Genomic DNA, 13,386 nt, shown 5'->3' on the forward strand with positions numbered 1-13,386 from the left:
GCGACCTCGCCACAAATAATAGCTCAACGAAGTGGTTTATCACCTGACAATTTATAGTAGCAGCCAAATAATCTAAACGTACATTTCTAAATGTGGAGGGGGAAATTGGAGGACCTGTAGAAAAACATACGCGACCACGGGGAGAACATGCAAACTCCAAATGAATAGTTTAACAGGCGTCAGTGTCAGATGATAACATAGGGGAAACCCTCATCCAGCAGTGGATAGGCAAAGGCTATTGATGATGATCATGGTGATGATGAATATCTCAATAATTGTCTTCTAATGGATTCACAGTGCACTGAGCACAAACACATTTTGTTCATATTTACTTTGCATTCATGTTGTGTCCTTCCTAGGATGCACAATCTTAAATATTCCTTGCCAAATATAGAGCGGGTGCACTGAACAAGACACTGTCATTATTGCCGTGTTGAATGTGGCACTTGGTACATCGAATTAAATTGTCTCAGGAAAATAGAACAATTGCCGTTTTAATGCACGGAGATCGTGAATGCCAATTCGCGCTACCGTAGGGGTAGCAAAAGGTTTGTTGTTCTTTTGAGTGACACTGTGGTTTAAAAAACAAAACCGTAACATTTAAATATATCTTTCCAGGCCCTTCAAGGTTCTAAAAGGAAACATTGCAGTGTGCGCTGTAATCATCTTTTGGTGGCACAGTGGCTTTTTGTGTTTGCCTGAAAAAAAGTCTCAACTCCTCTTTTTCTCGTCCTGCCAAATTTCCAAAGGAAACTTTCACGGTTATTAATTCGCGACTCACTTTTTCTCCCGGAGGTCCGATAGGGCCTTGTGGCCCAGGCAAGCCCTTCAAGAAAAAAATGAAAAAAAAAAAACATCACAGCACAAAAACGATTGTAAACCTTAAACATTTGAGCACCATGGGGCATGAGGAATTATTTTAACAAACTGAAATGCACCACTAACGTACATCACTCGCAACAATCATATCCGTCGTTGCGGATACATGTAAATAACACATATATTAGCTGTGCTTACATTTAACGAGTTCCACCGTTATATGTGTAACGCGTAAAAGCAGTTGTACCAATCTACTTAAACATTGAGCAAAGCCACTTGTACAAATCATTGTTTACGCTCCAAAGTATTTGAATCAAACAGTTTCCTTGACTCCCACTTTGGCCACAAATAACTCGTTGCGTCGCACGCTTTCATCTATGTTTACATCTATTTCACTTGAGATTTCATTCCCATGGTAACCTACGTTCTGATACGTACTTTCCAAGGATGTACAATCTCAAATTGGCATTTGAGTCCTTGTTTATAGCAGTGGAGCCCCGACGAGCCAGTAAATATACCTTTAGTCAGACAATATTATTACACTCTGTTGAAATAAAAACAAAAACTCTTTCTTTCAAACAACTTTCTGAATGAACATTGGCAATTAATTGTTGATGCATAATCTGATAGGCTTTTATAAAAGTTGCCCTAAATCGATAACATCCAGATGACTATATTTCTTTCACATTCAGCACTTGTATAATTATTTAAACCAACAATTGGAATCCATGCAATGACTATGAAAGCATCAACATTGTCCACAGGCACACACATATGTTTGCACGTAAACTCCACACAGTGTTGCTACATTACCGCTAGTGCTTATTCTATTGTGGAAAATAACAGGTTCATGATAATATATATATTGTTTACTGTCACCAAGAGGAAAGAAAGATCCTTGACATTTCAGCCGATGTTCAGTTGCCACAATGACTCACAGTACCCTAGTCAGTTCACCGTCTGACATTGCTCACCACCGAACGCCCCCTCCTCTTTGCCACAACTCCGATTCGCACGGTTGGCTACGTACGGTTCAAAAGAAGTTCAGCATGCATACGTAAGTATGTATAAGACTTGCTCACTAAAAACCACAATGCTTCCTTGAAGTTCAGCGGACCGAAATGTTGAGATATTGCGTTAATTTCAGTGATACTTCAAAACAGAGCTCCCCTGTTGTTATTTTCAATTTACCGGTAATTTTACTCGTGCGATCAGTGAAGCGGCAATGTGGAAACTCGCAGTGCTGTGTGTACATAAATTTACATACATAACACATGTTCTCCCACTTGAAGATACAATACATTAACAATACACCACATATCCCTGCTACAGATGCTGCTTTTAGCTTTTCACTGCACGTGTGATTTATTGTAAACATTCGCAGCTGGCAAAGACAAATCAAGGAGAAATGGCACTCAATTCGTTTTTTATAGGTCGGTGAAGAATCGCTTTTGGGCTTGGTGGTGCTCTGAGCAAGTTGAATTTTACAGCGGCGTAGTTATCAAGTGTGCAGGCGGTGCAAATACTCATAGGTCCATGGGCCGCAGGGGCCCCAGATGCCAGGCTATCATGAGGGGTGGAAATTGGACAGGAGGGTGGGAGTGGGGTAGTTAATGTGTTGCACCAGGGCCCGTGCCAACCACGCTTGGCCACTCCGCGCAAATGCTGTTGGACGACCACTAGGCACTCGAGTGGTGGCTATTTGTGGCCATAACAACAATGACCGAGATGCTTAGACCGATGATGGTGCTCTGTTGATGGTTTTGAAGGGCTCAACTCCGGAACGTCTCTCAAGTAGAATGCATTCGTGGTGTCGAGAGTGTGACTGCGAGCTGGACAATTACCAGGCATGCATTCACAGGGATTAGCACACTGCTCAATAAACTCTGCGACGTGAGTTCGATTCCTGGCCACGGCGAAGGGCAGTTGAAGAGTGGGAACCAAACCGTTGCTGAGCACCCCTTCACCAAAGTATGGTCAAATAACCTCCACATTGTGACACGGCATGGGGGGATCTTCATTCAGCAGTGGATTTACAAGAGCTGTAAATTATGTTGATTCCTGATTATTATTGATACTGTTTCACGTAGGTGTGTGCGATTGCACGATGATTATTAATACTTGTATGGATGATGATGATGACGATGACACCAGTTCTTACCTGGGTACCTGGGTTCCCTTGCTGTCCATTGGGCCCAGGTTCACCCTGTGGACCCTGTTGAGAGAAAGAGAGAATACACACACACGGCATCCCTTTGAACCATCACCTCCTGTTAGGTTTGTGCCGTGCTATGTCCCGTGTTTCGCACAGTGCCCTGGGAGCTTCTTGAGAAACTGCTCGGCTTCCTGAAGAAGCTCCCGGCCCGTGCAGTGAATATCGTACATTGTAGCAAACACCACCACCACCACCACGGTAAAAACCAAAAACACACCGGAGACAGATATCGACAGTTGTTACCGAATAAGTTATTTTACTGGCCATCCTTTCTGCAATGGGCAGAACCGAGCAGAGTGCTGTGCGAGCTCAGATAAGCTCAAACAGAACACTCGCACACCCTCGCTATCCATATTTGCCCGGACATGATGAACTCACCAAAGGTGCCGGGGTCCGCTCGGCTGTTCCCGAGGGCAGCGCGAGCAGTTGGGCAAAGATTGGAAAAGAGGTTTTCGTGTTTACTCAACCGAAGGCAAGTCGACGGCAAACACACACGCGGGCGACACAGACGGGAACGCGGTCACGCGGCGGTGGCGGCGATGACGACGACGACTCGCGGATGGCAAGTGGCAGCGCTGGCACGAGCCCAAGGCGTTTGCGACAGCTGGAAGGACCGAGTGAAAGCAAATCTACTTCGAACAAAGCCCCTTTGGAGACACTCGTGCAGAAGGGTATTTTTCGATTTAAAGCTTTCGTGACTGCAGGGATTCATCTTCTTGGTTCTTTCGGTAAAGTCACGTAGCATGGAAATAATAAAATAATAAAATAATAAAACATAATAAAATAATTCTCACGACGTTTCGGCCACAACGACAGACCTGTTCTCCACCTGAGGACGGCTGCTTGCGTTGTGGCCGAAACGTCGTGATTATTATTTTATTATGTTTTATTATTTTTATTATTTCCATTCTACGTGACTTTACCGAAAGAACCAAGAAGAAGGGTATTTTTGTTTTTCGGGGTCGCGACGTGTTGTTGTTGTCGTTGTTGTTGTTGTTGTCGTCGTTCGGCACGAAGCCCGACGTTTCGCTCCGCGCTAGAGGCAGCTTCCTCAGGAATTGGACAACACGTCGTGCAATCCGATAAGCTGCCCCTTTGGAGATTTTAGCAAGAGGCATTTTTTTGGGGGGCGGGAAATTAAATGAATAAATAAAACGAGGAAATAGGCGTCCCGTATGTATTTGCGTACATATATGAATACGTGATATGTTCTAGTCTGTCTGTTATTGGCCTGCCAGGCTTATTTTAGCTCACCGCATCTTTTTTTTTCCCAATCAGAAAACTCGACACCCGTTTCAACATTTCGAGTCTCATCAGTAGAGACAGGTCGGTTAAAAATGACTAATGATTTCTCCATGGATTATTGACTGGAGCACTCCATCTCGAACCAGAGGGGGCGGGGGGGGGGTGGCTCATCATAAACAGAAAGCAATATTGTAAAATAACTCGTGACGCACTTGTGTGGAAGATTCTGGGTAATTATATAAATAAGTCGGAATCCATTCTATATTTTACGACGTAACCATGAAATGTGTTATTCTGTAAGCCGACTGGCCTTGCGCTAACTAGCAGCAATTGTTTAACGTGCCTAATTGTGCCGATGCGATGTGGCATGTCAACACCGGTCCAGAGTTTTCTTGATGGCAATTCTACGATTCAAGATATTCGTTTTGGTACAGATGTATTAATGCAAAAAAAAATGCACGCAATTACGAGAACGAAGTGCAGGCGTGCTGCAGCGATCGAATTTAACGCACCGAATGGAAATGAAACACACCTAATACTATGTAAACTCCTTTGTCAAGGCGATCTGCTCCTCCCACCCAGCTTAAAAATGCGCTGCCAAGCTTAGCAGTGTTCATTGGGACGCTGTCTTTCCGACAGCTCTGTTTTTTCACCTGAGGACGGCTGCTTGCGTTGTGGCCGAAACGTCGTGAGAATTTTATTATATTTAGTTTTATTTTTATTATTTATTATTTCCCTTCTACGTGACTTTACCGAAAGAACCAAGAATATGAATCCCTGCAGTCACGAAAGCTTAAAATTGAAATTTACACCTTATACTCTTGACTTAAATACACCTAATACTGTACAACAACAAAAAAACCCAGCAACGTTCATCAATAACACACTGCCCTGAATTGTTTTTTTTCTCTAATAGATTACGTTTCAAGCAATGGCCCTTCTACATAAGCACTCGATCATCACTGCCAACGCGGTATGACAAAAAAATGTCTTAATACTGTACAGCTATACAGAAGTGCACGCACCACTGCATTGTGAATTCACATCACATGCCCGCGCGGCTTATTATCAGCCTGGATATTGAGCACCTTGAGGGACCCCCAAAAAATCCAATGCAAGCAATAAAATTACACTGTGATTCCTGCATTGTTGCACAGGGATGCCTCTGCTTGCTCATAAAATGCAAATTCACACTCGTGGCATTTCTGCTGCAGAGTGAGACGGTGCCTTCTGGGTAAAAGTTGCGAGGATCGGTGAAACCACTGAAAACACTTGGCAATATCAAAGAGGAGCATGTGGATCTCTTGTCACGGCCTTTGGAGAAGTATAATTCGGGCTGACATAGCGGAGATTACCAAAAAAAAGTAAGTGCTCGCACTTCCTCGGACATGTCAATCTGAACGTGTCTTTCGTGTTGCGGAAAAAAAGCAACGATTCATTGCAAGCGTGTCAAGCGCTGTCTATCGCGTAAAGCCCCACCCCCGCGTGTTTATTGTCTTTTAATGCACTGTCGAAACGTAATCTGTATTAGCGCACGGATATTTTATTGGCAGAAATGTTATTGGCTATTCGCGTACGATGAGAGATAAAAATCGGGCCTACCAAATTTCCTTTCGCTCCAGGAGGGCCGTCAGTCCCACGGGGACCCTGCCGGAGAAAGCAATCAAGTTACGTCGCAATGATAGTAATGGCTTAAGCACGGCTGTCATTTATTTTCTAGATAACGGATCTGCGAGCGAGTTTCATGTCGCGTCTGGTATCGCTGACTTGACGGATAATACTCACAGGCATCCCCGACACCCCCGGCGGTCCCCTGGGTCCTAACAGACCCCGCGGTCCCTGGCAAAAAAAAAATAATAATAATAACGATGACAACGATAGAACAATTAAGCAACAGTTTGGAGAAGCATGTCCCGGTTAATGACATCATTTTGCACCGTTGAGAAAGTCAGTGGGGCATGGGCAGAAGGCGCGTCGCTGCTCGGGTGACGTCGGACGGTCAAGGAATGAAACCGCGTCGGCGAGGACGAGATGATGGAGTGATTTGATGGGCTCGTTGTGCAGACGCCGGGCGGATTATTAAATCGCAGGATTGTGAGAAATGGTGGCAGATTCTAGATTTGAAGCTTTCGTGACTGCAAGGATTCATATTCTTAGATTTTTTTCGGTAAAGTCACGTAGGTAAAAAATTTAAATTAATAAAAGTAAAATTTAAAAAATGGTGGCAGCATGGGGCGGCCCTTAAATCCAGCAGTGGAATGACAATGGCCGATGACGACGATGATGATGGTGATCACGATGATGATGGTGATGATGATCACGATGATGATGATGATGAAGTGTTCACTACAACACTGAGGAAAAGAATGAGATTCAGCCTTGTCTGTCTGGGTCAGCGGCCCAGAAATTATTCCCACACCCATCACACCACATCCACTCTAACTCTCGCCATGACGGCGGTAGTTCATCAGTCTACCAGCGACCCATAAAATATCCAGTTGGAAATTAAGTCCTTGCATCGAGGTTAAACATACTGTGGGATTACATAAGCCACTGAGACTCACAAACCGCAATAGCAATGTCGTGTACGTGTTTGTTACGTGCGGACAGCTGCATACTTTGCTTCTATACTCACAGCTTCCCCTGGAATTCCTCGTGGTCCAACATCACCATCCGAGCCCTACATGAATACAATGGGGGGGGGTTAAATTAGTTTCGGTTAGTTTGCTTAACCAGGTGACAACTCACGAGAGCAGGTTAAGTCTCATTTGCAAGAGCGACCTGGGGCATTCGTCTGTCAGTCAGAGGGTGTACAATCCCAATTGAGTAATTTAGGGGTCATTTTTTAAAGTGGCAAAATGTGGACCCTGACAATGGCACACAATGGCCTACTCTTGCGAATGACGTCAGGGGGATTTATTAACGTCCACTGTGAAGCAGACGATAAACATTACCATGGTCATTACGAAGAACGCGGGGGGAGGGGGGGGTTGTTGAACTTCTTTCACACCGTACGTAGCCAACCACGTAAATCGGAGCGGTGGGGTTAAACAAATTACAGAGCAATACAATTTCCGTAATTTTTTTTCATAATTTCTAGTTTCTTCACGAAAGCAACATTTAAACCGAGATGTTGATTGCGCTGTGTAACACGGGTTGAATCTGGGGATGGACCAGTGGGACAGCGGTTAGCGCACCGCCCTTATAAACCCAGTGACTGAGTTCCATTCCCAGCCGCGAGAAACATCAGCTGTGAGTGATAACGGAAACGGCCACGGGTTCCTACTTCACGAAACTCAAGGCCGGCGAATGTGGTGAAGTATGGTTGAAAGAAAAAAGCAACCACTGTGTGACCGACATGGCGATTAGCACGATTGGCTACGTACGGTGCGAAATAAGTTCAACGTGCAGACATGCATGGCGAAGGGAGGCATTCGTCCAGCAATTGATCGACAGAGAGTTGTAAATTACCTTTAATATTTTTAATAGCATTATTATAAATATATCTGAGCTCACGCAACTAAAAGCAATCTCAGATTGAGAATCGATGTTATTTGTTCCAATCGAATGTTTATTACCTTCTCGCCATCCTCTCCAGCAATTCCCAGAGGTCCGGGTGGGCCCACGTCTCCCTGATGACAGACAGAGTCCATTCATCAACATTAACAAGGTACGAACCATTTGGGTGGGGGGAGGGTAGGGGCGGGTGGGCAAAAGTTTTTCAGAGGTGGGGGGGTTGTGGGTGCAGGCTGCTGCATGGATACCGTGCAGGCGAAATTATGAATGTGTGCGGGGAACATGAGCGCCGTGCTGGGGTGACAAAACACACCGATACACAATGTGAAACCGATGCCTTATCAACACAGTTGCAACTGGTACACAACGTCAAACAAATGCCGTACGGACACTGTGCTGACTCGAGGCATGGACATGTGATCTCTCTCTCTGTGTGTGCAATGTGGCATTTTTTGGTGGAGGGGGGGGGGGCAATGGAGCTGGGTGGGGGGCCAGGGGCATGGGAATTAGAGGTGTTGATTGGTGGGCGAGTTGGGGGGTGGGGGGGGGCTCCATCCGAAAAATCTTACCAACGCCCCCTACTGCACCGTAATGGGTTCGGTACCTGTGGTAGAATCAAGCACCGTTACCTCGTTTGAAATGTAAACAGAAAGGCAATGCTATGTGTATCGACTTGTGAAGATGCTATGATACCCACTCTGTTGCCCTTTTCTCCAGGAAGTCCGGGAAGGCCATCGAATCCTCGGTCGCCCTGATCGCAAACAAACAAGGGGGGGACATCTTGCACATGCGCGGATACTGGAGATACTTCTCAACATGCGATTGTCCTCTGAAGTATTTAACGAGCGATGATGACGGTAGTGTTCGTCGATAAGTGCGCAGGAAGCAGCACGGGGCTCTGACAGGGAAGGGCACGAGCAATCCTTTGGTCAATGTGGCCGGCTTTCTGTTGGGCAAGTCCCAAATAGCAACACCACTTTCTAACTAAAGTTTTGCTCGTGCAGCATTGGATTATCTTTAAGAGTGTTATCACGATCAATCCATTACAGACAGACAGATAATCGCGTTTAACCTTAGCCGGACAACCTTGAAAATAACGGATTAAAAAAGCATGATGATAGTGAACGAACAAGCACAATGAACAACGTTGCAGTGGTTAGCGCACGGCTATGCACACAGCGCAAGGGGAAATTGGACGTTTTGAAAGTGCGACGTGGTGGTGTTGGTTCCTACAACCCTCTTGCATGCTGTTGTTGGTTTTAATAGCTGCCTGGTAATAGAATGTAACAGACCATTTTCCAGTTTATGAAGCTTAACCATTACATCTTTTCGATTTAAAGCTTACTTCCCTTCTACGTGACTTTACCGAAAGAACCAAGAAGATCATTACATCTTTGTTATATATATATATGCAGGTATAGATGGAGCAGCAGCATTTGGACGGATCATAGGCCTGGCACCTCCACTTCATCTATCAATGGATTGACAAAGGGCTGTAAATAATTGTTAAATAATACTGGTAATGCAAAAACACATGTACACATGTAACGTAGTCATCTCATAAAGCTAAATACATAAAATCTGTATCATTTTTATTGGAAATAATACTTTGTTCCACGATATGAGTAAAACAATTTCCTGTGATGTCACTTTTTTTGGATCAATCTGAAACAAAAAAAAACGTCTCTAATCGTCCAAAAATTCATATTTAGGCCCTATTGTGTCATTATTCAGGGATAATCCCAATCTGGGAACACATCCTTGATACATGTGTAGATATGTTAAATATTTGAGATGCTTCACAGATGTGATACAGACATTGATAGAAGGGAAGAGGTAGGTTTTATGTGAATAGTCGTTGCCCTAGAATAAAAAAACTATAAATATTAATTGCAGTGTTCTGAACAACAATCGAATTACATTGTGGCTTCGTCATTGGCCCAGGGCTAGTTAGGGGGCCACTGGCAGGCTATGGGTTCAAACAGTGGTCACGACTTTGCGTCCATAAATAAACACTACGTTCGTTCATTCGACAAAGAGTGTGGTGGTATTTTTGAACGCTATTAGAATGTGATTCGTAGCTTCACGTAGAGTTATTCATGCATATCCTCCTCCTGATTTTAAAGTATACACACTTGCTCACGTTTAGTAATCACACAAATGACAGTGTTGAATAGCCCTCGTACCAAAAACACGTGGACTTTTATATCACATAAAAATTATCTGCAGGTCTTAAATATTGTATTTAATACTTTTTCAAATCACAATTCGATCACTATTACCATGGCCACTGCAGCCACGAACTACACTCGTTGATTCCTCTCCCTATGGTGAGGACTCAATCTAACAGACCCGGACCGTTTTGTCTCATCCATCACACTCCGTTTAACCACCACACTGCAGGTCACAACAATTCTCCCCTCTGCTTATTCCCTCGGCACTGCTTGACTTAGGAATTCCAAACCCATTGTCTCTCTCTTTTTTTTGTAAGTTCTTCAAATAATCTTGCTAAATTTAAGAAACACATTAACTCTTGTCGATTACACCTCCAACTGGTGATGTCTGTTAATAGTTGCTTGGCGTTTTGGGCCTTCGGGCCTGTGATATATATATAAAGCAGAATATAAATATATATGTACCCATATATATTACATGATAACAGTTGTGTCACCTTAATGCCATTTTCTCCAGGGAGGCCTCTTGATCCATCAGCACCTGCTCGGCCCTGAAGAAGAAGAAACAAATTGAACAGATGGTGCGAGCAATGGTAGGTCCCAAAGAAATGACAACGCTCTTTGGCAAAATGCCCTGTGACTGCAGGGATTCATCTTCTTGGTTCTTTCGGTAAAGTCACGTAAAAGGGAAATAATGAAATAATAAACATAAAACATAATATTATGGAAATAATAAAATAATGGAAATAATCAAATAATACAAATACAACTTTATATTATGTTTTATTTTTATTCGTATTATTTTATTATTTCCCTTCTACGTGACTTTACCGAAATAACCAAGAAGAAAAATGCCGTGTCACTGTGTGTCTCATTTAGCAGCGCACGTAATGATTCTTTAGTTTATTTATGGGGGCGTGGGGGGGCAGAGGTGGAGGGCAAAAAAATGCCCCACCCGGATTCAGAACATATTAAAATCACGATATCTTCTCACCCTCTTGCCAGATTTTCCTGAAGGTCCTGGTGAGCCCTGCGATCCTCTTGGGCCCTGAATTATGAAGCACATTTACAGCAAACAACTGTCATTGCACGAAGACATACAACGCCGTGCCAATTGTCATTTACGAATTCAACATTGCAAACATTTTTATTTATGCAGCAACAACATTAATTTTGGACAGATAATAATATATTCATAAACTCGCGCAATTCGCGCGAGGCCTCAAAGCTCTTTACATGAGAAGAAAGCCTGCAGTATAAACAGGTGAGTTTTAAGATGTGGTTTTAATAAAGTGTAACATGGACTGAGGAAAGGGATTCCACAATCGTGGAGCCTGGCTGCAAAAAAAGCCTCCGTCTCCCATCGGACAACAAAGCCTGGTCTTCGGAATTATAATGAGTAGACCAGAATCAACAGATCAAAAGTTTTCACAGTGAAATATAAAACGTAAGCAGAGTGGAGAGATATTTAGGAGTCAACTCATTCAAGGCCTTAAACATGTAAAAAGAGAATCTTTGAGTAGTTTCAGTATTTTATTTTTGCAAGAGCAAAGCTGTTTGGTTTTGTGAAATGCGTTCATTCACCTGAGGTCCATGATCTCCAGCTTCTCCCTTCAATCCCGACCCACCTGGCATACCCTACAAACGAAATCACGATGCATTTAATCCACCTGCCAGGTGACTCAGCTGTAGAGGCAGTGGCCTACAATCGGGAGGTTGCCGGTTCAAATCCAGGTTAGGAGCCCATCAACACGATTCGTTGGATAAAATAAAAAGAACTTTGTGGGGAATTTAACCGCGGTCGTCGTATGCATACACTTTCCCCTGCCATAAGAATAAGGTTTTTTTGCTTTTACTATTTTCTATTTATTTTTATTTAAATTTTAAATTTTAATTTTACTAATTTTATTTTTTATTGTGAGTTTTGCTGTCATTATGTAAAATTTATTTTTATTATTAATTTATTTGATTTTATAATTTTTACTTTTATTTTCTATCGACGTGACTTTACCGCAAGAACCAAGAATATGAATAAGAATGAGGGATTGGCACCACTGGCTCAGGGCTGTAAATGGGAAATAATAACCAGCTCATTGCTCATCAGTGCAAAACATTCCGTTTTTATCTTTTAAAACAACATATCGGATGTAATATACTGAGTAAAACTAACTTTTGTTCTAATCCAAAAATAACACAAAGACTGTCCATTACTCTAGTCCCGTTAAATCAAATGCAAACCAAAACCTACTTCTTTAACAAGTACCACACTTCGTCACAATCGTCACATTAATGAATAAAGTGGCATAATGTTTATGTTACTCACCACAGGGCCTGTCCTTCCCGTCAAGCCCATTGGACCAGGAGAGCCACGCATGGCAAGCTGAACGTGACGGAAAACACACACACACGCACACACACACACGCACACACACACACGCACACACACACGCGCGCACACATACACGCACACACACGCACACACACACGCACGCACGCACACGCACGCACACGCACGCACACACACACGCACACACGCACACACACACGCACACGCACGCACACACACATACACACGCACACGCGCACACACACGCGCACACACACACGCACACACACACGCACGCACACCTTAATTATCCTCAGGATTCCTTCGCTCTCTCACTCAGGCGCCGAACTCTCGAATCTTTGGTGGTCCTTTGTTAGAGCAACAAGGGCGAAAAAAAAAACTCGTCGACAAGTACGACACGGCGTTACGTCTCCGGATTCCGCACGTGCGATTCGCGCAAACATGATGCCCATATCCAGGTGGCACCCGTAGCTCACCAACACCGCGCGACTCCGTTTGCTTGTGACATCTTCTGACAAACAAGGACACCTGCACTCCGTCACATCACGTCACACCGCCCCCCTCCCCCCCAACATCTCATAGAAGCTTTAATTTTTCCAATCGCACGCAATGGGAATGGTGCCGGCAGAGCTTACCCGCGCCTGCTGCAAGATCGCCTGGGCTTGAGCTTCTTGGGCTGAGACAGCCGGCCCTTTGCCATCTGGGTCGCTGCCAAAACGAAACTGGGAGAAAACAAAACGCAAGTTGGTTTTTAGTTTCGGAAAATTATAAGTCAAGCTTGAATTTCTTGACCGTCCAGGTGGTGGTCGTTTCCCATTTTTACGGCCCTGATCTGGTAGTGGAAATTCCACATTCCTCTGGCCTAGGTGGTGAGTCTATCCACATGACCTCGAAGTGTAATTCAGTAAAATATTCTTACTCTTAGAATGCAAAAATACGACTGTGATTGTGACTCAATGAGCATTACTCTCTGGCATGGCTTGAAGAAGACATGTGCTGCCCCCCTAAGTGTTGACCAGAAATCAGAGGTAACTCTGTGATATTTACTTCCATGGGCCTTTCACGTGTAC

The 13,386-nt window shown here is 43.9% G+C and overlaps 1 protein-coding gene across 1 annotated transcript in view; it reads right to left on the reverse strand.

The window, feature by feature from the left end:
- Positions 1 to 13,386, reverse strand: part of LOC144724284 (collagen alpha-1(XI) chain-like) — a 165,860-nt gene that overhangs the window by 86,077 nt on the left and 66,397 nt on the right. Inside the window, exons 12-23 of the mRNA XM_078603271.1 lie at positions 12,952 to 13,038; positions 12,293 to 12,349; positions 11,554 to 11,607; positions 10,964 to 11,017; positions 10,467 to 10,520; positions 8,493 to 8,546; positions 7,858 to 7,911; positions 6,915 to 6,959; positions 6,065 to 6,118; positions 5,882 to 5,926; positions 2,981 to 3,034; positions 782 to 826 (exon numbers count right to left, since the gene is read on the reverse strand). Coding sequence (XP_078459397.1) covers positions 782 to 826; positions 2,981 to 3,034; positions 5,882 to 5,926; positions 6,065 to 6,118; positions 6,915 to 6,959; positions 7,858 to 7,911; positions 8,493 to 8,546; positions 10,467 to 10,520; positions 10,964 to 11,017; positions 11,554 to 11,607; positions 12,293 to 12,349; positions 12,952 to 13,038 — 657 coding nt within the window. The remainder of the gene's footprint in view (positions 1 to 781; positions 827 to 2,980; positions 3,035 to 5,881; positions 5,927 to 6,064; positions 6,119 to 6,914; positions 6,960 to 7,857; positions 7,912 to 8,492; positions 8,547 to 10,466; positions 10,521 to 10,963; positions 11,018 to 11,553; positions 11,608 to 12,292; positions 12,350 to 12,951; positions 13,039 to 13,386) is intronic.

This window comes from Lampetra planeri, chromosome 20 (genome assembly GCF_965212315.1).
Source record: "Lampetra planeri chromosome 20, kcLamPlan1.2.h2, whole genome shotgun sequence".
NCBI lineage: Eukaryota > Metazoa > Chordata > Hyperoartia > Petromyzontiformes > Petromyzontidae > Lampetra > Lampetra planeri.